The sequence below is a fragment of the Electrona antarctica genome, assembly GCF_951216825.1.
Source record: "Electrona antarctica genome assembly, chromosome: 4".
Lineage (NCBI taxonomy): Eukaryota > Metazoa > Chordata > Actinopteri > Myctophiformes > Myctophidae > Electrona > Electrona antarctica.
Genome location: NC_136809.1, coordinates 33,776,640 through 33,804,152, shown reverse-complemented (window position 1 = coordinate 33,804,152; position 27,513 = coordinate 33,776,640). Strand labels below are relative to the sequence as shown.

Genomic DNA, 27,513 nt, shown 5'->3' with positions numbered 1-27,513 from the left:
TTAGCTGTTCACAGACAGACGGACGGACGGACGGACAGACGGACACACAGACGGAGTGCAAAACATACTCTCTCCCCATGCCTTCGGCCTGGTGGAGAAAATAAACTGTAGACTGCATTGTGAATGTTTTTGGTATGCGTGCCAACTGAATGAAAGGCCCCACAGGAGAACTAGAACAATAAGAGATTAGAAAATGCTTTTCAACACACGGTTTGGGACCTCTAGGCCTCTAGGGGGTCCTCAGAGTTACTAGAAAGGGGACGCCAAATCTTTGTATCATAGGAACTTCTGGATGTCCCTGGCAGAAAACAATTTCAGGGGGTGCCTGCTGGTCTAGTGGTCCAGGCGCATGCCACATATAGGCTCTTGCCTGACAGCGTGTCACGTGTTTGAGTCCCGTTCATGGTTTTGCTGCATGTCTCTCCCGTTCTATCAATAAAGGCACAAAAGCCAAAAACAAAACAAAAAAACATTTTTAGATGGGGGTTCGCAGCCAAATACTTTACATATCATTTTGGGGTCCTTGGCATGGAAACTTGAGAACTAACTGTTGTAGATCATCCATTTTGACTACCCGAGGGTACCTTCCTAGAAAATAAGTGGAGTCAAAAGTACAATATTGCTCTTTGAGATGCGCTAACTAATAAAGTAGCCTTGGGAACTAACCGTTCCCGAGCCATGTGGTCCGTCTTTGAACTGTAGCAGAGTGGAAGTCATAAGCTTCCAAAACACAAAAACAAATACTCAAGTAAAGTATAGATGCCCCCAGAAATGTACTCAAGTAGGCCTACAGCACTTGAGAATCTCAAAGTTAATAGTAATAAAAATATATAAACTCTCTTGTCTCTTCTTCCAGGCTAAACATAATTGCACTCTTCTGGAAAAACCCAGATAAACCAGACAATGGTACAGAGAATTGTCAAATTGTCTTTTACCATTAAAGTGAAATCCGCTATCTTTCAAGAAATATGGAGACAATTCATATCTACCGGTATTATAGGAGACAATCCTTAGCAATCCTAGCACCTGCATTTAATAGTTAGCTCTGTTCTTTTGTAAACAATTATGAAACATTATGATTATGATTACCTATTCGTTTTTGTAGTGATTATAGGCATTTTATAAACATGAGAATGATATTTCTGTGTTTTATCGTCTCTGGCGGTTCCAAAACTGTTACTTTTCACGGTTCAAATAAAAAAGTATGGCATTAATTTCCAAAAAATAAATACATAAAAAGTTAGAATATGGAGATACAGTAAGAGGTTTCTGCCCAACAGTAACAATATAAAAAAAGAAAAAAGAATGTGCTTGTTTATTGTCCATCACTGAGTGTTGTTCTGTCTGGTTCTTTAAAATGTTACCTGCAAACTGCCGGTCGCCGTTGCCTCGGGTTCCGAACTTGGTGACCAGCTTTCCGTTGGGCTGGAAGATGAAGACGCAGCAGGACTTGTTGTCCACCACGATGATGTGTCCATTCCTGTCCACCGACACGCCCTTAGGACCCATCAGCTTCCCTGAGCCTAGTTTAGCCTGGAGAGAGAGAGAGAGCGCGCATTAATGCTGAACTGGGGGTGTGGTATTGTGTTATTTACTTCAAGTGGTAACATAAGAGCTAATCTTACGTCAGACAAGAATGCATGTATTTATGTATGTACAGTATAGCCAAGAAGGTTGGTGCCTCAAGACATGCTGTTGAACGGAGTTTATGAAGTGGGACTTAGGCAGCAACACATAGCCAGCCACAGTGTAAAGAAGGCATTATCTAATATAGATGACTGTGAAATGCATTGACTCTTCTTGACTGTCTGTTTATTGGTTTATTGGTAAAACTACTCTTGGTATATTGTCTTAATTGAGACAGACAGCAGGACAGATAGAATGTTGGAGATTTGAGACAGACAGAGAGAGAGAGAGAGAGAGAGAGAGAGAGAGAGAGAGAGAGAGAGAGAGAGAGAGAGAGAGAGAGAGAGAGAGAGAGAGAGAGAGAGAGATAGCCTACAGAGACAACATAGGAGAGGCAGACAGTGGGACAGCTGAGGGGGAGACAGTGTAGGACAGTGGTTCTCAAACTTTTTCCATGCCAAGGACCCACACATTAATTAATTTGTATTTTTTTAAATTGTAGATTTACAAGTTCACAACACAACACAACACGTGACGTGGCAATGCATTGTGAGCTTGCAGGTTGGCTATTTTCAAATATGCAATGTACGTACTGTATATACAGTATTAAGTAAATTTGCTGGGGAGCCCCTGAAACCGCCTCAAGGACCTCTGGTGGTCCCTGGACCACACGTTGAGAAACACTGGTGCACAAGACTCATGAGAGAAGGCTCTAGTGAGACAGTATGGGACAGTGTGTAATCATTCATAAACATTGTACAGTACTAAAGTATTAAAAGGAATGTAAAAATAGACAACACTGGCGTGCCTTGATGACAACCACAGACCATGCATAATGCCATGGGTTTGAATTCAACTCATGACCTTGGTTATAATTATGTCATCTTTTTAATGCTCTGTCACTCATCACTGTCCTACACAACAAAGGTCACATGGGAGGACCACATCAGAAACATGGACTCTACTAAAGCAGGCCTCCCGCGGGTCACAGAGAAGGGCAGAGAGAGAAGGATGAAGCTGACTGGGCACTGCTTAAGACACCTGGAACTGGTGGCAAGAAAACTAGTCTCACGAACCAGATTGTTGCCTCTCACTTTTCAAATGCTTCTTTCTGTCAATACAGTCTGGAGCACGGAATCTCTGAAAATTATTAGAGGATAAAGGACGCCTCCTCCCCGTTTCCATTATCTAAATAATCAAATAACATATAGCTTGCTGCTTATCAGAAATGGAAATTCTAATGTAAAATGTAAGGATGTTTTAAATATATTTTCGTGAACGATAATGACAACCAGATGACAGCTTCCGTTCTCGGCTTTCAGGACGTGTACTGTAGTTCCAGTCTCTATAGCATTTAGAGATTGTGTTGTCTGGCTAAGTGAGACTAGAAGGGGAAACAGGGATTTTTTTCTAATCATTTAGAATTCTTAGAATTTCTGAAATTCTGTGAAACGTTTTTAAATAGAGGGCGCTTGGATGGGGTAGCGCAGTGGTAAAGTACCTGCTCACCAGAAATTCAAATCCACCACGGTGCATCGGGGACAGTGATTTGTCACGGTACATAGACTAATACTTCTACAGGTTATACGTACACTGACAACCTGTAGGAGTGGCACCTGTCTGTGGGGAATGTTGAGCGAGTGGAGTAGTAGGACAAAGGCTCTAGGTCCTCCTGGTGGGGACTCCTCACTGACAGGTAGGCCAGTAAGACACATCAGAGGCAAGCAGTGTGAGAATTATTTTGGTATAATGACTAAATTGGGGAGGAAGGGGTAAAAAGAAACAGTTTTAATGTTTCTTATTAACTTTGGGGGGGATATTTTCGCATCGCATAGCATGGTACAACAAAGACTCTCACCTTAAACTTGCCTTCGCTGGAGAAGATGCTGACCCACTTGTTGTCATAGTCGGCGATGATGATGTCACCGTTGGGGTGGACGGCCACGCCCGTGGGCCTCTGCATCTGACCGGGGGTCCTGCCGCGCACACCAAAACGACTCTTAAACTGACCGTCGTTGGTGAAGATCTGAGGAAATCAACACCACTGGGATGACACGGAGAATGCAACACTAACAACCTCTTATCTCCATATTCAACTTTTTGTGATTTTTTCGTAAATGAATACCCATAGTACTTGATCATACTACAGCGTCACACAAAAGCATCAGAATTAGCAGATCTACAAGCTTGAAAAGTAACAGTTTTGGACATACAGTATGAGGTTTCCACTGTAAGTTGAGCGGAGTCCCCCAGGAGTATATATAAGGCTCGCTCCTTCTTTGCTCTCTACACTGATATCTTTGCCAAATGAGATATTTTTGCCGAATGTTTGTCAGTCCCAGAATAGGAGTGCTAGCGTTTATGTGGTTAGCAAGCACATAATCTACTACTATTACAAATTATTATTATATTCATAATAAGCATCACTTTATTAACCAAGCATTGTATGTTCACACATACAAGGAATTTGAATTTGCAACACATTTGAACTTAATTTCCCAACTCCGAGTCCTTTGTAATAGTATTTGTATTTGTTATGACATGTGTTATTGTGTTCATTCTTTATGATATGTTGATGAATTGGATGTGTTGTGTTATCTTTTTAGCCTTAATGTCTTACTCTACCTCGTGCTGTTTATATTTCTGACTAATAAAGTATTCAATCAATCTATAACACACCAAAAATTGTTTTTCTATTTATTTTTTATGTTAAGATAATAATAATAAGGTGGAACTGAGGGAAACAAACACCCTCGTCTATTTTTAAACGTGTCATCTTGCTTGGACAATGGACAGCTCATAAATCATTTTTTAAATTATTTTTCAGCTAACAATGGTGCACAGGGGGGTATGTTTCCATGACGATGCCAGAGTACAGAGGCAGCAGTCTAAGAGGAAAATAGTGATGAGTCACTGCGTTGGTGCGTTGCTGCTGTACTGCAGGGCTGATTGCAGTACTCCACTCCATGTGCTGTACTAAAGGGAAATTATAGATCAGTGCTTATTAAACTGTTTCCTGCCAAGGACCCATAAATTGATATATATATTTGGCCATGGACACCCATCTGAAAAACATTTGTGTGTGTGTGTGTGTGTGTGTGTGTGTGTGTGTGTGTGTGTGTGTGTGCGACTGTGCGTGCGTGCGTGCGTGCGTGCGTGTGTTAGTGCGTGCGTGCGTGCGTGCGTGCGTGCGTGCGTGCGTGCGTGCGTGCGTGCGTGCGTGCGTGTGTTAGTACCTGAACACACTGGTTGTTGCTGTCAGCAATCAGAACCTTGTCCTGAGAGGATGCTGCCACTCCCTGCAGGTTGGTGAACTCACCCTTGTTCCTCCCTTTGGTACCTAGAATACATCAAATATGGCAATGTTTTTCTACTGCACATTGGAAAAATCCTTAGTATTACCGGTACAGCTGCAGTGTTGCCTTTTTTGTAAATAAAATATTTGTATTTTATATAGTATGTGCTGTGGTTGAAGGTAGTCTCCCTACTCTATTACTCACAACATGTAAGCATCGCAACGCATTGTAAGCTTGTAGATTTGGGGGTAACATTCGCCAGGAAAAGCAGATTGTGACAAAGAGATTTGGTGCAGAGTGAAAAAAGCAGTCCGAGTGTAATTGTAAATCTTTTGTTTTTGTTTTTGATAATCGTTTATTAATCGTAACGTTTAAATATCTGTGATATTGATTTCTCTCCATTGAGACTAGACTCTGGACACCTACTGGACACATACCTGTCAACTAGAGGTATTGCATGAAGCTAAAAGGGTAAAATCTCTCAACAAGAATGTTCGCCCCAAAACACGCTTGTGTTTGTGTCAAATCTGGCGACCTTGGCACGGTTGCCACCAGGTATTCCTTAACGTAACCTCAGTAAAACTATGCCAAAAACTAACCTTATTCCTAAAGGTTACCTCAGTGAAACTATTCCATAAAACTAACCTTATTGGCTTAATGTAACCTCAGTAAAACTATGCCTATAAACCTAAACTTATTTCTAAACGTAACCTCAGTAAAACTATGCCTAACCCTAAACACATTCCTGACCTTAACTTCAGTAGAACAAATACAAGAATACTGTGAATACAAGAAACTGGGGGCGAGCGGTCTCAAAAATAAAATGGGGACAATTTGGGGTGAGCATTCAGGTTACCATATCTCTTCTGAGCAAACAAAAGACATCAGTGATTACATCATCATTACCGATTCTGAAGATGAGGTCGTCCTCGATGGTGTTCTCTTTCCTCTTGCCGGTGCTGTACATGCTGGCCGGCCTCTTGATGGCCTTCTGCTTGATGTGGCTGCTGCCCGGCGACTTGAGCCTCTTCTTCACGCCGTCCGACGTGGGCGACACGTCGATGGACTTGGTGGCTTTGATCCTGAATGGGCTGCCTCTGATGTGCTGCTCGTACAGACGCAGCGACAGGCTGAAGCTGCCCTCTTTGGGCGCCGTGAACAGATACTCGTATGTCCCGTTCTTGTTGTCCACGATCTCCCCTCCGCCCGCCAAGCTGCCGTCGGGCGCCAGCAGCTCCGCCGCGATGACGGCGTTCCCCATCTTGCACAGCTCTCCGTCCTTCAACCATGAAGTCCATCAAGAATGAAAAATCAATCATCAATAGTCAAGAAGGGGTGTAGTGAAGGGAGGATACAGGTAGGTGGGTGATGGTGGATGTATACGTGCACGTGTTCTGCACACATTCAGGCAATACATATGGATGTCCTTACACTGTAAACCAAATTGTTGAGCAAAATGGGTTGCTCTGATAAAAATACAGTAAAAATAAAAAATAAAATTAAGAAGGTTTTATTTTCCACTCCATAGGTACAAGAAGCGAAATTCAATTGTGTGTGGTTCACAAGATGCTGCTACAACGACAATAGGAATAAATACAAACTAGAAAAAGTGCCCTTCTGGGCATAGGTCTCCACCAAGAGGATAGGACTGTGTGAGATGTTTGGCAAAATGTTTAGGAGTAATATAAACATGTTTGCCTTTGATGGCAATTGGATGACTTGAGGCATTTTGTTCCAAAAATGTGTTTTTCAAAAAGCAACCTGTTGGTGGCGCTATAACAGGCCAATGTGAAAAGGGTGGGATATATTCCTCAGCCTAGTAAGAAAATGTGTGAAAGATTTCACGTAAATTGCATGGTGCGTTCATGATTTGAGGCTTTTGTTCAAAACGGGGCAATCTTGCAAACTGTGAAAGCCAATTATAGCCAATTAGGATGGAATATGAAATATCGGACAGATCCGACTTGAGCACATGACCATAGAGATACTGTGTAACGATTTGTGAGATTTTTGGACAGAATCTGGAGGAGTAATATCAAAAAATGTGTTTTAGAAAAGTCGGCCTCCTGGTGGCGCTATAAAAGGCAGATGCGGAAAATGCAGGTCAGAGGTTTGTCCTTGGCCTCTAGGGAGTGTGCATGCAACGTTTCACGCAGATCGGTGCAGTTTTAGGTAAAAATGTGAAAAGCTGCCTCATGGTGGCGCTATAACAGGCCGTTCTGGAAAATGCGGGGCAGAGGTTCATCGTTGGCATCCAGGGAGTGTGTGTGCAAAGTTTGGCATCGACCGGGTTAACGGTGCCGGAGATTAGCTGTACACAGACGGACGGAAGGACGGACACACACACACACACACGGACGGACGGACACACACACGGACGGAGTGCAAAACATACTCTCTCCCCATGCCTTCGGCCCCCATGCCTTCGGCCTGGTGGAGACAATAAACTAAGATAAAGTAGGAATAGTGTTAATTAAAAATTAAAAAATAAGATTAAGTAAGTAAGATAAGGTAGGAATAAAAAAATGATGAACAAGGTTTGCGCCTGACAGCGACGATATAATATTGTCGGTGTCGCAACCTCATGCAGTATTTCCATATTTCAAATTTAGAATTTATTTTATTATTTATTATTATTTATTTTATTTTGTATCTGTGCTATGTACGTCTGTAAAGGGTGTTCAATATTTTACAAATATTTAACCAATGAAAAGTATTAAAAAGCTCTTCAGACTAAACCTCCTAACTCCATTGGAGCCTCAAACTGTCGGTCAAACCTCCTAACTCCACCCCTACACCCCCCTGCGTGGCGGTGGCACACAGAGCAGCTGCACAGTGGAAGATAAACAAACTGTACTAACAACTCAGTCCGTCTGACTTCGTCATTCTAATCAATGATGGACAAAACAACTATCTCCACATTCACTGGACAAAAACCACTTGAGCTGGATTTGGATAAAGTGCAAATATAATGGCACATGCACGTATCTGACAATGTCACAATACCAACATTGATTATTAGGCAGTATTGTGTTTTGTTTTTTCCATACTTGGTTTCTGCCAAACAGCAAAGATATACTAAAAACAGTAAATAGCCACTATAGGAGTCACTGCCAGGTACCTTGTCCTTTGTGGTAGTAGCCAATTAAGTCCAATTTAGCCCAATTTAGTCGTAATTCCTCCCCACACACATTTCTGTGATATCACTGCTGTTATCCCATACCATACCAAATCAAGTGCCAGTGAGGGAGGGAGGATGTAGGCCCTTCGTCCTACTCCTCCCGACCAACACTCCCTGCTGACAGGTTCCGCCCCATAGCCCATAGGAGTACATGCAGTGACCAACCTTGTCCTTGGTGGTGACGGTGACGGAGGTGGGCAGGCCCACCACGCAGTGGCGCAGGCCGTCGCCCGTGGCCACACTCTCCAGCGCTACGGCGTTGGTGGTGACGATGGAGCCCAGGTTGTGGACGGACTTCTTCAGGCCGTCCGTCTCCGACAGGAAGTCTAGATGCTGGTTCTCGCCGGGCCGCAGGGGCAGGTCCTGGAAGGACGGTATGGGGTGCGACCAGGGGTCATCAATGTGTCCGTACACAGACAAATGTGTCCGTGGCAAAGACTAGGCCTTGTCCGTGGCAAATATTAGATCATAATACCCAATTACAGAATGCTAAGTCTCCAGATTTTCTTCAGAATATGTATGACACTGATTTACTATGACACTATGAGACATTATGAACCCACTACCAGTACAAATACTAGAGATTATAAAATATTTGATTTGTAAAGATACCCATAACTGTGAGAGTGTGCAAATGTGTGCGAGTGACTACAAATGGAACCAAATGGACCTGTTCATTTGGTTTCGTTTGTACACTCTCGTTATGGTCATTCAGGTCTCTTTATGTGTTACTGGTCATTTTGTCCACTCATTTTGTATGGCCGTGGCAAATTTTTAATTTTGCTCCAAAAAGAAAGCAACCATGCACTTCTCGATTATTGATTGACAGAAAAAGCAATGATTAGAATAATGGCTAATAAAATAAATGAAGTATAGTTTTAGGGCTGACCTGGATGGCCAGCTCGCTGAGTCTCTCACTCATCTGCTTCTTGACCAGCAGCACCTCAGCCTCGCTGCCACGACTTAGAGCCTGTTCTGTGAAGTTACAGGTGCTGTTGATGCCGTCTTGACCCTGGAGAAGACTGTCCAACTGGGCCTGTAGGACCTGGACACGCACGCACACACGCACGCACGCACACGCACACACACACACACACACACACACACACACACACACACACACACACACACACACACACACACACACACACACACACAATTACCATTTAGACAATTAGCAGACACTCTTAGCCAGAGTGATTCAATATTTTTTTATTTTTTTTACCTTTATTTTACCAGGAAGTCTTATGGAAATCCAAAATCTCTTTTACAAGAGACCTGGCCAAGATAGCATCCATATAAAACATCACAACACACTAAAATACAACATTATGCAACATACATATGAATGCTTGGCTATTCAGCCATTTGGCTTTTTTCTAGTTTATCTGATCATTGGAGTCCTTGTTTCTTTCTGCACAGCTCCAATGGTTTCCCTTTGGGGTGTTGTCTGATACATGATTTGTATTTGTAATAATAAGAAAAGAAGCAAAATGTTTCATACATAAAGTTGTCTGTGTAAAACTTTGTCCACAGAATAAAAGACCAAGAGGTAACACATCTACTCCTAAAATAATTAATAGAGCAACACGCACGCACGCACGCACGCACGCACGCACGCACGGTAAACCGCTCCATCACCGTTATGCAATGGACACTCACCTGTTCCTGACCTCCACTACACACCTCTTCTGAAACAACAGAGTCCATCTTAATATCCTCCTGTCCTGTTGTGACTTTAAACCTTCTATCCTCATTCCAACCAGCAACGGCTTGTTGTGAGTAACATATTGTACAGTATCTGTAATCAGAGATGTCACACCCCGCTCGGAGCGCTGCAGATACACTAACTCACTGGCAGCATGTTCAGCATGAACAACACTTAACTCCACCCCTGTGTGTGTGGGGGATGGAACGAGCCAATCACAGAACAGATACACTAAACCCCATCCATCTACAATGTATTCTGTACAGTCATGGAGCTTCCTGTGCTTCTGACAGGAAGACACAGAGAGCTGATAATGTGATGGGCTGTAAACAACAACACGCCCCTGAAGGGTTAAACATTAACCAACCATGTGATGATGGAGGAGAGGTCCCAGAGGGGTGGTTTGGAGTGGGGGTTCTCAAGACTGGGTGGAGAGATACACTCACTGGCTTCCTCTCTCTCTCTCGCTCTCTCTCTCTCTCTCTTACATTTGCTCGTATCTGTCTAACTGCGTCTGTACTGTACATATGCGCACACGCACACACACACACACACACACACACACAATCTCTCAACTACTAAAAGTATGCCTGTCTGTCTCTCTCTCTCTCTCTCTCTCTCTCTCTCTCTCTCTGTCTCTCTCATATCTCCTTGGTCCCTGGTCTAATGTATTATTTAATCAATTATCAAACGGTCTTGATTCCTGACACATGATGACTCATTATAAACACACTCCTTAAAGTCAAGGTACTGTGTCACAGATTATGAAGCGTGTGCAACTGTGCATGCGTGCATGCATGTGTGTGTGTGTGTGTGTGTGTGTAAATACCATTAAACGGTTTTTAACAAAAGAAAATCATATTCATCTTATATTATTATTAAAGTCTTTGTGTTCCTCTGCACTAAACCATAACAGAGGAAGAAACAGATGAAGTACAGAGAAGAGTGGAGGCTGTGAAGGGTTAACAGCAGCAACAGAGCACCCTCTCAGTCAGTGACGCATATACAGTAAAGTGAAAGTAGTTCAAGTAGTTTGGTACACACACACACACAGCAGACACGCTCTCTCTTAAAAATAAAAATAAAACTTCAGTTCAACAGAACTTTTGCTTAAATATCGAGAACGTAAAGACAGGTGAGTACATGTGTGGATGTATTATTCTGTAACCGAGAACAAAAGCATATTAAACTGTGTCCAGACACGATCTTCCCTTAGTTTCGTTTTCCTGGAAATCCTGTAGTTTAGCATAATCGTTCAGTTGGTGAAACGGCTTCCCATACAGTATGTGCCAACAGTCTTGAGCTCTATTCTAATAATATGATGATCCAGATCAAATTCAGAACTATTAAGCTGTGAGTAGTAGCATTCAAGAATTACATTTACATTACATTTGCCTGTGTTTATTTTCAGTGTATAGAAATGGCGTGTGCCAGCAGCCTCCTGTCTGAAGAGCAGTTCCTGTGTTCCATCTGTCTGGAAGTGTTCACTGATCCAATCAGCACTCCATGTGGACACAATTACTGCAACACCTGCATCACACATTACTGGGACACTAGTAAAGTGTGTCAGTGTCCACTATGCAACGAGACCTTCGACAAGAGACCAAAGTTCTCTGTTAATAAAGTCCTCTCTGAGATGGCTGATCAGTTCAGGAAGTCAAAGCAGGTGAAAAACAATTCCAACTCAAACCAAGAACCTGCTGAGACAGATGAAGTCTCCTGTGACTTCTGTACCGAGACCAAGCTCAAAGCTGTGAAGTCCTGCCTGGTGTGTCTGGCGTCCTACTGTGACACTCACCTGGAGCCCCATCAGAGGGTAACATCATTTAAACGACACAAACTAATTGACCCTGTAAAGAACCTGGAAGACATTCTATGTAAGAAACATGACAGACCTCTGGAGTTGTTCTGTAAGACTGACCATATGTGTGTGTGTCAGTTCTGCACAGAGTCAGACCACAAGTTACATCAAATTGGATCTCTGAAAGAGGCATATGAAGGGAAGAAGGCTGAGCTAGGAAAGATTGAGGCTGAAGTAGAGCAGATGATCCAGGTGAGACAGCTGAAGATTCAGGAGGTCAAACACTCTGGACAGGCAGGCAGGAAAGATGCAGACAGAGAGATAGCAGACAGTGTGCAGGTCTTCACTGCTCTGATCAGCTGTATTGAGAGAAGCCAGGCTGAGGTCATATATGTGATTGAAGAAAAACAGAAAACAATTGAGAAACAGGCTGAAGGCTTCGTTAAAGATCTCCAACAGGAAATAACTGAGTTAAAGAAAAGAAGCTCTGAGCTGAAGCTGCTCTCACACACTGAAGACCACCTCCACCTCCTCCAGAACTTCACATCCATCAACATCCCTCCACCCACCAAGGACTGGACAAACATCAATGTCCATCAACCTTCATATGTGGGGACAGTGAGGACAGCTGTGGATCAGCTGGAGAAGACACTCAGTCAAGAGATGGAGAAGCTGCGTGATGCTGAGCTGAGGAGGATCCAACAATATGCAGTGGATATAACTCTGGACCCTGATACAGCACATCCCTTTCTCTTCCTGTCTGAGGATGGAAAACAAGTGAGTTGTGGAAATGCAAATAAGAATCTCCCAGATAACAAAGAAAGATTCTCTGAATGTCTCTGTCTCATAGGAAAACAAAGCTTCTCCTCAGAAAGGTTTTACTACGAGGTTCTGGTTAAAGGGAAGACTAACTGGGTTTTAGGAGTGACCAGAGAGTCCACCAACAGGAAGGGACACATTTCAGCGACACCCAACAATGGTTACTGGACTGTAAGATTGATGAATGGAAATGAGTACTTTGCTGTTGCTGACCCTTATGTCCTCCTCCCTGTAAAACAGAAGGTCCAGAAAGTGGGATTGTTTGTGGATCATGAGGAGGGTGTGGTCTCATTTTATGATGTGGAGACAAGAGTTCATCTCTACTCATTCACTGGCTGCACCTTCACTGAGAAACTCTATCCATTCTTCAGTCCTCATCATAATGATGATGGTAAAAACTCTGCTCCTCTGATCATCTCTCCTGTCATTCACACTGATTAGACCAATTTAATCCTCAATTTTAAAAGAAAATGTAGTTTTCATCAAAGACAACAATCAGTATATGGAAGGGATTATTTACATTTAGTTTATTTTTCTTTGACTGTCATTTAAAATCAAGCCATTTACTCTTGGTCCTAACAGATGTATTCTATTGTCAGTGGTGGAAAGTAACGAAGTACAGTACAGTACAGTACAGTATTTCCATTTCTCATTCTTTATACTTCACTACACTAGGCTACATCTCAAATGTACTTTTTCAACTACAATTATTTGAAAACTTTAGTTATTTGTCAAATTTGGATACATTTTAGTGCTTTTACTTTGGTACTGTAAGTATTTGATGCCAAAACGTTTGAACTTTTACTCAAGTAAAAATCTGTTCCTAACAGTTGTATTCTATTGGGTGCCATGCCATTAGTCTGACTAATTGATTAATTGAGAAACTCTTTCCATTTTACATTATTTAATCCTCATCCTAATAATATTGGTTAAGAACTTTTTATTTATTTATTTGCAAATTAAGCTGTTTAACATTACATTGTATATTGTACTTATATATAATATATAATATTCTTATATTCAGATTCAGACTATTTTTGTCATAATTTAGAAAATAAATCAATAAAATAAATTTGAATATTCATACAAAGTGACATAGTGTTTATACTGTACATATGCTACACCACTGGTCACCAATCAATCTTCAACTTTTAATTGTAATTCTCCATGTTTCTTGTGTTGGCCCCATTTCAGCGTTCAAATTAAATTCCTACCAATATTATGTCCCGCCTCCCTGTCCTGTTTCACTCAGAAATATGCCACGATAAGCAAAAGCAGTGGTTCTCAAATGTTTTAATGTCAAGGACCCCCAAGTTAAACATTATTTAAACTATAACAATATTAACAACTGCAAAATAGCAGATGTGCAACCTCACAGTGAGCCTGTAGATAGGCTATTTTTGAATATCCTTAGTATAAAATTGTGATAAAGTGGTTATACTGATCGTCATTTTGCCGTGCAGGGAAATGAGTAATACAAAGTTGAAGATGAGAAATCGGTACTCTCTTCTGATTGGATGAAATTGAACCTGAAAACCTGAAAATGTTGTCTACTAAAGAGCTCGAGAGAAGAGGAGACCGCTGTTACTGAACAAACACTGTATAGCAATGACTATCAGAATATAGAAAACAAAAAAAAGATATCAATTACAGTACCTTTAAAAGGATTCCCACACATTTTTAACAATTCATTTTCAAAACTTTTCAAAGTATTCAACCCCAGTTCCAGGCCTATAGCAATCATATGGTGCCATAATGAGGCGCTTACACATGCTCCAAGACAGACTTGAGCAAAGGAGTCATGTGACAAAAAGAACAGATCTACAAGTAGGGATATCCCGATCACGTTATTTTGCTCCCGATCCAATTCCGATCATTTGATTTTGATCTGCCGATACCGAGTTTTATATTTATATTTTTATAGAACACTTATGACAATATCCAGTCTAATATCATGATATGGATATAATATTGATACTAGGGATGTCCCGATCAGGTTTTTTTCCTCCCGATCCGATTCCGATCATTTAAAAATGGTGTGATCGGCCCCGATTTCTGATCACGCATATCTCTTCTTTTTCTCATGTGACGTCCTGTGTACATTTGGCAACACGTATTTCACGTAATGCTAGAATTTGTAATGTAAATTTTATCCAAAATATTTGACAAATTCCAGACTTTTTCCAGGCCAGGAAAAAAACGATTTTTGAATTTGAATTTCAAAATATTTCCAGAAATGTCATGACCGTGGAAACCCTGCTTGAATTGGAATAACTGGACTAAAATGGGAGTAAACAAGGGTTGAAATAAAGTGTGGTTATATTATGTGAGGCTGACCTTCTGCTTGAGGCCATAGTTGACCTCCAGCTCCATCAGGAGGACACTCTTGCGGACGTTGAGGGTCTTCTGGAGCTCGTCAAACGTGGTGTGGATGTTCTCCTCCATGGAGCTCTTCTGATTTGTCAGCTGCTGCAGGATCTCCGACAGCGTCTGCAGGGCGGAGTCTATCTCTGGCAGCCTGGGGTCACACATTACAGTAGTTTATCATATCGTCTCTGTCGGGTGGGAAAACTGTTACTTCCACGTAATCATTCATTCAGAAATAGCAGATCTACACGTGCTGTGAGCTTGTAGGTCAGCTATTTTTGCTACTTTTGTGTGACACTGTAGTAGTATGACAAAGTACCAGGAAAGCATCTGTGTCAGTTTAGATTTTAGCTGTATATACACACTAGCCTGGATTGGCTGTACTAATATAACACTGTGTGTAATCCGCCAAGGGCAATTTCTTTTTTTTGCACCGGCAGATTTGTGTCTGGCCACTGTGAGGCTAAAATATACACAGTAGAAACATAGGTTTTTCAGGAAACTGGGTCCCGGACCATTGTTTGGGAAACACTGCTATAGCATTTAGAGATTGTGGAATACCGGTAGTTGTCTGGCTTCAGAGACTAACATTACATGTTAACATTACATTACAGTAGGACCTCAATGGACAAGTCCCCTGGACCTTTCTTTGTTATCCTTTTAGCCTAAATGTCTGACTGTACCTCCAGCTGTTTATATTTCTGACAAATAAAGTATTCAATTAATCAATCAAAACAATGGTGCAATTGAATGCTAATGATGGCGATGACGGTGACGAGGACGGTACCTTTTCTTGACGGCGTCCAGCTGTGCGTGCAGCGATGCCTTGTGCTGCTCCACCACGTCTCTGAGCGGCACGGTGGGATGCTCTGCATGCTCGCCACTCGTACACTCTGAACACATGGCTGTCTCACACGGAGGACAGTAGAACTCCATCACCTGGGCAACCACAACAACAATATTGTATTGTATATTGTATGGATCACAATATGAATCAATCAATCAACCAATCAATCAATTAATCAATTAATCAATTAATCAATTAATCAATTAATCAATTAATCAATCAATCAATCAATGCCTGCCTAAGCCTGTGTGTCTTACGTTTCCTGCATGGTTGGGGCAGGACAGCGGCTGCCCTGCAGCCACAGAGGTGATGGGGTCCAGGGTGGGGGTCTCCTGGCTGTTGCAGCTGTCTGCCGGGGGTCTCTGCAGCACGTCCATCAGGTTGGTGATGAAGAAGTTGCTCTGTAGGGCCGCCACGCCCCTCTCTGGCAGGATGGAGGTCCGGCGGCACACCGGACACGACAGCGTCAGACTGTGGGCTGGGATGTAGTTCTGTAGACACCTGCACACACACAGGACACACTGGGATATGTAGTTCTGTAGACACCTGCACACACACAGGACACACTGGGATATGTAGTTCTGTAGACACCTGCACACACACAGGACACACTGGGATGTAGTTCTGTAGACACCTGCACACACACAGGACACACTGGGATATGTAGTTCTGTAGACACCTGCACACACAGGACACACTGGGATATGTAGTTCTGTAGACACCTGCACACACACAGGACATACTGGGATATGTAGTTCTGTAGACACCTGCACACACACAGGACATACTGGGATATGTAGTTCTGTAGATACCTGCACACACACAGGACACACTTTTAAAACGTATGACAAATATACTTTTCTTTTACCCTGGAAATGTCTTTTCATGTATTGTATGGATCACAATATTAGGTATAGCCAGCACTTATTTCTGCAAAACACTGAGGAAGGATCTTGCAGTGTGTGTGTGTGTGTGTGTGTGTGTGTGTGTGTGTGTGTGTGTGTGTGTGTGTGTGTGTGTACGTGTGTGTGTGCGTGTGTGCGTGCGTGCGTGCGTGCGTGCGTGCGTGCGTGCGTGCGAGCGTGTGCATGTTGGGGGGGGGTGTCACCAGGCAGAGACAGGCTCCAGAATGTCCCAATTGTGTCGAGAATAGAGAGTGTCATTCAGACAGGCTGACACACACACACACACACACACACACACACACACACACACACACACACACACACACACACACACACACACACACACACACACACACACACACACACACACACACACACACACACACACACACACACACACACACAGATAGGGGAGTGCATGTATGGTCCTGTATCATGAACAGTGTGTTTTAAAGGTAGAACACCACATTATTTTAAAGGCTGGATATGTAGTGTGAAATCAACAGTGTTATGTTATAATTTGTTATTGTTTCTGTATCCGACACCGGCATGATGAAACTAGATATAATATATATAAATTTGAGTTTAAGATCATTAATCTTAAATAGGAATAAGAAATGACAAAAATGTAATAGAAATGAGTGTGTTAGTATGCCTTCTCATACACTAAACACTGTATATCATCTCTGTCGAGTGGAGACCTCATTATGTTCAAAACTGTTATACTTCTCAGGATTCAAATAAAAAAATACCAAAAGTAACAGATCTACAAGCTCAAAATGTGTTGCTCGCTACAGTTTGCATGAGAAGTTTACAGACGTAGTAGCTAAATCTGGCATAAAAATGCATTTCTATTGAATGTCTTGATTAAAATGAGATTGAGACACAAAACTATTATGTTTTGTTTCTCTCATTGTCAGTTTGTGACAAGTTGTCCAGCGTGGCTGAGTAAACAGGAACAGATGGACCCCATGTATTTCCAGGATAACACAGATAACACTCGCTGTCTGTTATCATGTTGTTATTTTGAGAGAGAAATGCCCAGCAATATGAATACATTTTGTCATGTTTTATTTTGATGGTAACTGTTGTATAATCGCAATATTATACTCAAGGGTGGCTTTACCGTGTTTATTGGCATGTTCACAGTAAAGCACACACCCTCTCTCATGTAATATTGCTTAATTCATAGTGTATATGATAACCCCTGTGAGAAAGATTTAATGGACATCATTTGGAACATCTCACAGGCCACTTGGCTCGTACTGTACTGTAACCTCCTGAAACTGAAATGTGTAATTAATGAGAAATTAATGTCTCACATATTTGATTGGTTGATCATAAACGCCCTGCAGAGCCATGCGCCAGTGCCACTGTTTCTCAATGTAGGGTCGGGGGACCACTGCTGGTCCAAATGGAACGCTTACAGGTCTGTAACTCAGAGAGTGAACAAATGAAAACATTCCATTTGTACACTCTCTGGTTAAATGAACACAGCTAGGATGTTATAGTGTAGACTGCAGGGGTCCTGGAGATCAGATTTGTATCAAAGGGGGGCCTGTGGCCGAAAACAGTGGTTCCCAAACTGGGGGTCGGGACCCAAGTTATTTTGGGGGGTCCCCTGCTGATTAGCTTAATGTGCAAAATTGTTTTCTCACTCAACAGTAAACAAACCAAGATAGCATAAGTGTACATTTCTAAAGTTACACTTTAATATGAAGTAAGAAAGAAGCAAACATTGTGAAAATAGTACAAGCTCACAACACCTCGCACTCACAGCGGTGTGACCTTGTAGTTCGGCTATTTTCTGAATATTTATCTGTGGAACCGAGTCAAAGTAAATGTATGTGTTTCTCAGGGTGGGGGGTCCCCAATTCCTGAAAGGTTTGGGAACCCTTGGCCAAAGCAGTGGCTCTCAAACTTTTTTAGCTCAGGGCATCCCTGTAAATAACCTTTTGATCCACGGCACCCCTGAATTACATTGTGACTGTATAGCACCTTACATTTATGTAATATTTCACTGTACACAAAATATGTCAATCTCTCCCAAAGACGTTTTTAATTTTTTTTTAAAATAAACAGGAGGGGGCTTATTATAGAGCCATATAGGGCAGTGGTCAGAACTTTTTTCTGGCCGTGACCCCCCAAATAATCATATTTGAATTGGAGACCCCCCACCCTAACAAGCACTTGGAATGTAGGAGTCGAGGCATTACATTTAGTTTGACTCGGTTCCACAGATAAATATTGTGAAAAATAACGTCAAATTGAGGAGGAAAAAAACCCAAATTTAATTATTTTGAAAACAATAAATTAAATCAAATTGAAAAATTAAAACGTACACCTATAATGCCCAAAATGGGGACGCCAGATTGAAAGTAGATTTTAACAATTAATGTACAACAATGCATAATAGCGTAATAAAAAAAAAAGTGGGCATGGTGGTGACTCACCTCTCGCAGAAGGTGTGCAGACAGGGCAGCACTTTGGGGAGGTGGTATCGGTCCAGGCAGATGCTACAGATCAGGAACTGTTTGTCGATCTGTCCCACCACTGGACTGGGTAGAGCTGAGCCTTCACTGTCCATCCTAAGACCCTGACGCACCGTTCCTTCTGCCACTCAGCCTGCACCCTGCCGAGAGAGAGAGGGAGAGAGAGAGAGAGAGAGGGAGAGAGAGAGAGAGAGAGAGAGAGACCTTGGGTTACAAATCCAAAATCCAATCTCACGACTGAAGAATTGTGTTCCAATGTGCGATTTGCAAAACAGTGTGAAAGGAGGCCCCACTCTGTCACGCTGTTTCCGACACAATAATGTATGTAAATTGACGTTTTAGCAAGATTGTTTCTGATGTTTAACATAAATATCCGAGACATTATGTTTTTTATGGAAGGTGCTTCTAAAAATAGTACTAGTTTGACCACTTCAAATGCTCTAACCTTTAAAAAAATATACCACATTGAGAGCTTGTATATATATATATATATATATATATATAGAGAGAGAGAGAGAGAGAGAGAGAGAGAGAGAGAGAGAATGATTTGTGACCAGTGGAGATCAAAGCAGTGACAGGCAATTTAAAGATGAGCCTTTTCCTTCCTCACACTAGGACACAGGAAACGGACAAAAACAGACAAACAAACGAACAAACAGATGGACCTGCTGGGACCGCAAGGTTGAACTTCAACTACAAACACCCCACAAATACCTTTTACGACGGCTAACTTAACTCAGTGTACGAATGGAACCAAATGGACCCGTCCATTTGGGTCCATTGATATGAGAATAATATAATGGAAAATATAAAGCCGATGGTTAAAAAGAACACGGAACTGGTTGACGGATATACTGTAATTAGTTTTCCATTACAAGCAGGACTTGTGTGAAGAGAGAAGGTGAGTGAAAATTAATGGTATAGCCTGTATAGGGCTCTTAGATCATAGCAGTGGCAGCCATTTTATGGTTCCACTCAAATACATTCCATACATGTTTTCCCATAGAGATTTCCAAAAATATTTAGATCAATTCATTTGAGCCTAGAATCAAGCCATCCAGCCTCCTGGTGAATCAACCATAAAACATTTGATTATGTGAAGAATATTTATATAATATAATATACTACGTTTAATAAATACCCTCAAATGTTGTATGGTCATGATTCACCAGGATCCTGGATAATTACACTTATTTATATCAATACATTTGAGTGGAACCATAAAATGGCTTCCACTGCTATGCCCTGGCCTATGAATCTTCATGGCTTCCATTGAAAATGCATCGCCTGTAACTTGTAGTGGCCAATGTGAACGCAGCATGACAGAGTTGATGAGAGCAGGCGCTTCACAGGGGGCCAGCAGCCACCCCGCTGTTGAACACATACAGGCACCCTGCTGGGTATAAACCCTCCATCTGTGTTATTAGTACATGAAGATGAAATGCCTCAGATCGCTGACGTCAGCACTAAGCACCATGCATTGTTCGGCCAACGGTTTCTGTTGTGAGTGATGTCAGTCAGACAGGACTTTGATCAGACAGGGACACAGAGAGAGAGAGTTGCACTGTGTACATTTAAAAATGTCAATACACATATTCAATTCAAAGATAGACACAGAGTGACAGACAGACAGAGAGATAGAAAGAGACGGACAGAGAGAGAGAAAGCGAGAGAGGGAGGGAGAGTGTGAGAGAGAAGGAGGAAGAGAGGGAGAGAATGGGGGAGAGAGAGCCTATTTTATCTATAGAACAACCTGACCTTAATTCCAAAGCTGGATACCGAAACCTGAACGCGCTAATTGATGCGATGTGTTGTCAGCGCAACACCTCTCAAGTTATCGGCTGGATTATCATGAAAGTCCATTTCATAATTTCATCCCCACGGTTTTTGATACATTTGTCCATAGATTATTTTGTTGGACTTGCATGCAGCATTGACACCATTGATCATAATTGTGTATTATGTGTATGGGTGCTGATGACGCGAAGGAGAGAACACGCCCCCATCGTCCCCGGCGAGAATCGAACCTGGGACCTTCTAGCTGTGAGGCGACAGCACCACAGACAGCGCCACCACGCCTCCACAGTAGCATCTTCTCTGGTGTCAGTGCATTGGAGAGGACCTTCATCCTCCAGTCTCCGGAGAGGAGAACCGGGTGTTTAAAAGGGAATGTATGTCAGCGCCCACGGGGAAATTATCTCTCTGCTCCTCCTTTCATCGCTGTATCCTGTCACTCTCTCTCTCTCTGCCTCTTTCATAAGGCCCTACTTGATCATACTACAGCGTCACACAAGCTTTTGAATATGAGTCCTGAAAAGTAACAGTTTTAGACATAATGAGGTTTCATCCCACAGAGGTGATATTGTATTGTACAGAAACGCTTTTCTGTAGCTTTTAAACTTGATGAGACACCATATGAATCATAGTGTTGAATGTCTTATCTAATAAATATTCCTATTCAAGGCTACCAATGCTTTATCCTTATTGGTTTATACATGCTTCATTTAAATGCTTTGTAATTGCACTACTAATTAAGTGTGGCTCACCAAAAACAATGTCTCCCTAAATGGGTTCCTGATATAAAAACAAACTTTGAGAACCCCCAAATGTTTGCTTGCAGTAGTGTAATCTCTGAGGTACATGCAGAACTGTAAGGGTACATTTGGTTTCATTTGTACTCTCTGAATTACATTAACACTCAGGATATTACTGTGTGCACACAAATTCAATCATTATGGTAATGAAAGCAGTCAGGATGTCTCTTTTCATTCATAAACTACGTAGTGTATCATCCTCTTCCCCAAGTTAGCCTTTCCAAAGCTGTCAATCAGTTATATAATATGTTACCGATTCATAAATATGGTCTGGTAAACTATTACTTAACATAATTAAAAATGAACACAACCAATCATTCATTCAACATGCACACACACACACACACACACACACACACACACACACACACACACACACACACACACACACACACACACACACACACACACACACACACACACACACACACACACCACACACACACACACGAGTCAGAGTGCTGCAGTGAAGGCAGATAATCAGAGCATGCTATATGAATGATACAATAGACGATCAAAGCAGTTTCATAAATCCTGCACACAGACACAACAACAACACCAGCCATCTGATGCCATACCAGACCAGCTGGTCCGGAAGCCCCCCGTCAGCCAGATAAACATGTGTTTATCAACCTTTGTCATTTCTAGGACCCCCGGTTTGATATGCATTTAGGCCCACAGACCTCCACTTGATGCCATTACGGTACCCCCAATCTATACTGTAAGATCCTCAGAGCTTTTAATTCTTGCCTTGATCTCCTCAGAGTGTACAAATGGAACTGTTTGCGTTCATTTGCTTCAAGAAATCAATCAGGTTAAAAGCAAATGAACACAAACAGTTGTGTTCATTTTCTTTTAACGTGATTGATGTCTTTAAACCCCTATTTCACTTCTCCCGCAAAAGGCCTTGTCTTTTGCTAGGTCTTTTGCTTTATTGTAAATAAGAATTTGCTCTTAGTTTGTCTTGTGGGGAAAGCATCTGTGTCAGTTTAGATTTAGCGTTGGCTATAAAAAAAAATAGCAGATCTACAAGCTCGCAGAAAATCTGCTGTTTTTGAACATTCTTGGAAAATCTTGAAAATATGAGAACTACTGATTTAGAATGCTTTTTTTAATGGGTTAAATAAAGGTTAAAAATAAATAAAGAGATCCATTTGGACCCCTTGGTGGTACCCGGACCTGACGTTGGGATTTGGGAACCAGTGAGCTAAACGATGCCAGGCAGCCACAGTCCTCTTATGTAAGCACACCAGAGCCCAGCTGACATGAAGCGACAGTAATCTGCTACACAGCGGAACGCAGCCACCGCACATCAGTGACCAGGACAGTGTGACATACATGCACTGAGGGGACTTATCTATGCTTTGGTTATGATCACTGGACAATTTAGGCCTGTTTAGCAGACGCTCTAATCCAGAGTGATTTACGAGCAGAGTAAGCATGAACTCCAACCAATAAATCAAGGTAAATCACAAAAACAGAGTGCAGAGAGAACATTGTAGTGCCTCAAAGAAACTAGGATATCAGGTAAACGATTAACCCAGCATCTGTTAAACAACATGCTATCTTAAAAACATTCTGTACATTTGAAACTACCATGCTGATCAATAAACTACAGCATTTAAACAACATGCTATGTAAATTACATTCTGTACATTTGAAACTATAGGATACCAGGCAATCAATCAACTATAGCATCTAAACAACATGCTAAATAATCTAAATAGCATAAACACGGATGCTTTTTTTCACTTATGTTCTGTCGTACTTTGCAACAAGGCTACGACAGTGAGCTCAGCCTGGGGTGAAAGATATGACATCACTGGAAAAATGTCATGTCTGGTCTGAACGAGACGTACCGGTGACTTACAGCACAGAGATGCATTTATGAACCAATCAACAGGCGTCCTGCAGTCCGGGACTCGGCATCCGAGACGCACGCTTCCTCCATATCAGGACTGACTGACTGACTGACTGACTGACTGACTGACTGACTGACTGACTTACTGACTGACTGACTGACTTACTGACTGACTGACTGACTGACTGGACAGATGGACGGACTGGACAGTCGGACTGACTGACTGGACAGGACAGACGGACGGACAGAAGCAGGCATCCACAGCGGTCAACAAGTCAGTGTGGGCCAGAGGAGCTCCCAGCTGAAACTCCGACACAAACAGCAGATGACGTGTGTGCAGAGAGATCCAGTGTCTGTGTGTGTGTGTGTGTGTGTGTGTGTGTGTGTGTGTGTGTGTGTGTGTGTGTGTGGGGGGGGGGGGGGGGGGGTAGGAGTGTGTGCAGCACATGAGGCAGAGAGAGAGAGATGGAGAGGGGGTCGGGCAACCTCAGATGGAATGCAGCTCTGAGCCAATTCTTACAGCATCTTTTCTCTCTCCTCCCATCTCTCTCTCTCTCTCTCTCTCTCTCTCTCTCTCTGTCAGTATAAGTGCTGTCTCACTGCAGCACTAGGAGCATGTGCGGCACGGTGAGCTGCTATTGGCCGACAGACAGAACGATGTTGTGCTGGCCTGGTACCCTCTGTCTGTGTGCGTGTGTGTGTGTGTGTGTGTGTGTGTGTGTGCGTGCGTGCGTGCGTGCGTGCGTGCGTGCGTGCGTGCGTGCGTGCGTGCGTGCGTGCGTGCGTGCGTGCGTGCGTTACCATCCTGCTGACTCACTGAACGTGTGAATGTGCATTGATGAGAGCGCCAAAAGACAGAGAGGGAGGGAGGAGAGAGGAACACAGAGGCAGAGAGGGGGGAAAGAACAAGTGAGAAGGGAGGGAGGATAGGAGGGGGAGAGGACGAATTGGAAAGAAGGAGTGAGAGAGTGATAGAGACACAGGGAAAGGAGGGGGAGACTGGGATCAGGGTTTGATTTGTTTAAAAAGAAAACCATTTTCCTAACCGCTTAAAGGAGTAGTTCACCCCAAAAAATTGTCAGTTATACACCCCTTGAAGCCTTGAATTTACGCAGATTATTTAGTTTTTGTCGCATTCCTGAGACAATAATTTGATGACCGGGTCATCGGTCAGTATGAAACTCAGTAGGAGACTCATTAAGTACCAGAGACTAAGTCGATCATCAAATTATTGGCTCAGAAATGAGACAAGAGCTAAAACAATCTCCATGAACTCAAGGCTTCATGGGGGGTGTATAATGATAGAAAATAAGCTACTCCTTTGAGCCCTATATATGCTTCTTCATATGAGAAATAAGTAAATAACATGAATCGCAGATACATAAGCTCAAGGGCATGCACCCCCCCCCCGAGCAAATCCAGGCCTGGATGGAATCTATGGAGCACTGAAAGAACGCTGAAAGTGAAAGAGATAAATGTGGAGGGGAAACAACAAAGTACTGCTGACTATAACCACAGACCCTCTCATAGATAGATAGACCTTTATTGATCCCGCGGGGGGCATTCAGTTGCCATGGCATTACAGCAGCTAAGGATAGATAGACTATCCTATATTAAAATTGCCTCTAGAGAAGAGCACACATGGGCAACATACTTAAAAGGCAGCATTATGTTAATGGTTTGGAGGAAAGTCGACACAAAGTTATTATTAGTAATTCATATGTACCATTTGAGTACATACGTGCATTCCATCTGTATGTACTCAAATGTTAAATGCTTCTAATGTAACAGTGAAATAGTCTGCCTTGAGTCCATATTTGTAACGCACATGCAATATTTGATAATGTGAGTGATACAGTAATGCTGTATGAAAAGGTTTGCCATATTGTAAAGTAGTCTGTCATCATGCACGCACGCACACACGCACACGCACATGCACACACACACACACACACACACACACACACACACACACACTGCTCTGATCAGCACAATATGGGATAATAACGTAAATGCACAGAATCTCTGTTCGACCGATCAACTTTAAACTTGCGTATATCACACAGAGAGGACCCGAGGGTGTGACCAAAGGAGAGGAAAAACAATAACCGCAAATGTCCTGAATGAGGCCTTTATATTTCTGCATCCAGTCACATTGTGTGCACGCCACAAGGCTTCTCTGCCAGGATGCATGAAAAAAAGAATCCATCTCCTCTAGTCAGTGGCATGGTTTCTTTAGAGTGTGAAGGAGAGCCATGTTGACCGCAGGATGACCCTCCCGAAGAGCAGACACAATGCACAGAACACTGACTAACCCCAGACTAGTTGGACAGAACAGTGATGTGTGGCATGTCTCTCTTTCACCTAAAGTATGAACGGCTGCAACTATAGATCATGTTCTTAGTGATTATTTGACTTTTAGCAGTCCTGGCTTAATTAATGCACAGACTGAAACGGTCCGTAGACAGGGGCACCACAAAGGGTTAATCTGGCCCTGAAAGCGTTTCTGTCTGAAAAACGACATTTATATAATTGTTATAACTTGTAAAAAAGTTTTTATGTCCTCACAAGTATAGCAATATCAACGTGTGTGTGTGTGTGTGTGTGTGTGTGTGTGTGTCATGTTCAGAGAGAGAGAGAGAGAGAGAGAGAGAGAGAGAGAGAGAGAGGAGAGAGAGAGAGAGAGAGATGTGTCACTCTAGAGAAAAGACCATGAAAGTTCACCCTGTTGTGTGAAGACACAGACACAGTCCATAACAGCATGTCCTCCCTGTCCAATGTTCAGCTATGTAATGTAGGTTACTATGTGTGCAGTTTGGGAACTTCAATGGGTTTTCATTGGTGAAGCAGCAATGCATTGTGAGATTGTAGATCTGCTATTTCTTTTAAAGATGTTGACTAAGCACTGAAATTATGGGACAATCTACTTGAGTACTTTTACTTTCAGTACTGTAAGTATTTTTGATTGCAGTACTAAGTACTAAGTAATATTATAAATACATGCCTTTTACTTGTAAAATAATATATTCTTCATTGTGGTATTACTTTTACCTGAGGAAAAAGTCACTTTGGACTGCAATTCAAACACAGCTACACAGAACAATAGCATGGCAGAGTTCAGAAACCTGAGCAGCCACAGAAAGCGTTACAGGAAAAAACCCCAAAAAGCCCTGCTTGGAAATACTTTTTGGGTCAGTAAACAGAGACAAAATTGTATACCAGCTATGTAAGCTACAGATGGAATACCTTTCCACAAAGTGTAACATGAGGACAAATCTCATGTCAAGAAATAAAGCCTCGATTCAGTAATACAGCCTGATGTCACATGCACAGTGCACGCACACACACAGCATTTAAACAACACCCTGGTACTGTAACCTATCTTCTTGTATTGGACCGTACTACACACACACCCATGTAATTAACACATTACACACTGTTGAGGTCAGCGTTGGTCTAATAATCTAACACAACACTGTAAACATGCCAGAAAACTCATTAGGCAGTTGAAGTACTCAATCCCAGTCCTCGAGTCAGAGTATAGATACTACTGGACAAATCAACATGTCGTTGCTGTCGGCCAGAAACCTATCTCCATATTTGAACTATTGTTTTTTTCCCCCAAAATTAAAGCCCTACTTGATCATACTACGAGAGACTAAGTGCCCACAAAGTTTAGGCGTCCACTGTTCCTGTATCCGTTTTAAAGCACAGAACACATTATAGCCACTAAATACACTCACCTGTGTGACAGACAGTTCTACTAAGGTGTTGTAGATGGTTCCATTATGATGGTTGGACTGGCCCGACACCAGCATGGCTGCTGCAGCGTTCGTCCCACTCTGTTCTCTCTCCATTCTCATACTGTATCTTTCCAGAGAACTGACCTCAGCTGTTTCTCCCACCCAGTTCTCTGTCCCCATTTCACTCTCTCTCTCTCACTCGCTGTCTATCTCTCCCTCTGTCTCTCTCTCTGTGTGTGTGTGTGTGTGTGTGTGTGTGTGTGTGTGTGTGTG

General features: G+C 42.4%; 3 protein-coding genes across 3 annotated transcripts in view; 1 reads left to right on the top strand and 2 right to left on the bottom strand.

Annotated features, from left to right (window-relative positions):
• The window catches only part of trim2a (tripartite motif containing 2a), a 29,889-nt gene extending 2,551 nt beyond the window's left edge, over positions 1 to 27,338 (bottom strand). The window contains exons 1-11 of the mRNA XM_079499183.1: positions 27,241 to 27,338; positions 19,004 to 19,182; positions 15,903 to 16,146; positions 15,586 to 15,737; positions 14,769 to 14,949; positions 8,993 to 9,148; positions 8,269 to 8,466; positions 5,829 to 6,201; positions 4,863 to 4,966; positions 3,485 to 3,652; positions 1,365 to 1,533 (exon numbers count right to left, since the gene is read on the bottom strand). Coding sequence (XP_079355309.1) covers positions 1,365 to 1,533; positions 3,485 to 3,652; positions 4,863 to 4,966; positions 5,829 to 6,201; positions 8,269 to 8,466; positions 8,993 to 9,148; positions 14,769 to 14,949; positions 15,586 to 15,737; positions 15,903 to 16,146; positions 19,004 to 19,137 — 1,879 coding nt within the window. The 5' untranslated portion in view covers positions 19,138 to 19,182; positions 27,241 to 27,338. The remainder of the gene's footprint in view (positions 1 to 1,364; positions 1,534 to 3,484; positions 3,653 to 4,862; positions 4,967 to 5,828; positions 6,202 to 8,268; positions 8,467 to 8,992; positions 9,149 to 14,768; positions 14,950 to 15,585; positions 15,738 to 15,902; positions 16,147 to 19,003; positions 19,183 to 27,240) is intronic.
• LOC306921270 (extracellular calcium-sensing receptor-like) overlaps positions 1 to 27,513 on the bottom strand; it is a gene marked incomplete at both ends in the record, with an annotated part of 291,036 nt that overhangs the window by 207,947 nt on the left and 55,576 nt on the right. The window lies entirely within an intron of this gene.
• Positions 10,855 to 13,023, top strand: LOC306921872 (E3 ubiquitin-protein ligase TRIM39-like). The gene is made up of 2 exons (XM_079499174.1): positions 10,855 to 10,946; positions 11,223 to 13,023. The coding sequence occupies exon 2, from the start codon at positions 11,232 to 11,234 to the stop codon at positions 12,870 to 12,872; it is 1,641 nt and encodes a 546-aa protein (XP_079355300.1). The 5' UTR covers positions 10,855 to 10,946; positions 11,223 to 11,231; the 3' UTR covers positions 12,873 to 13,023.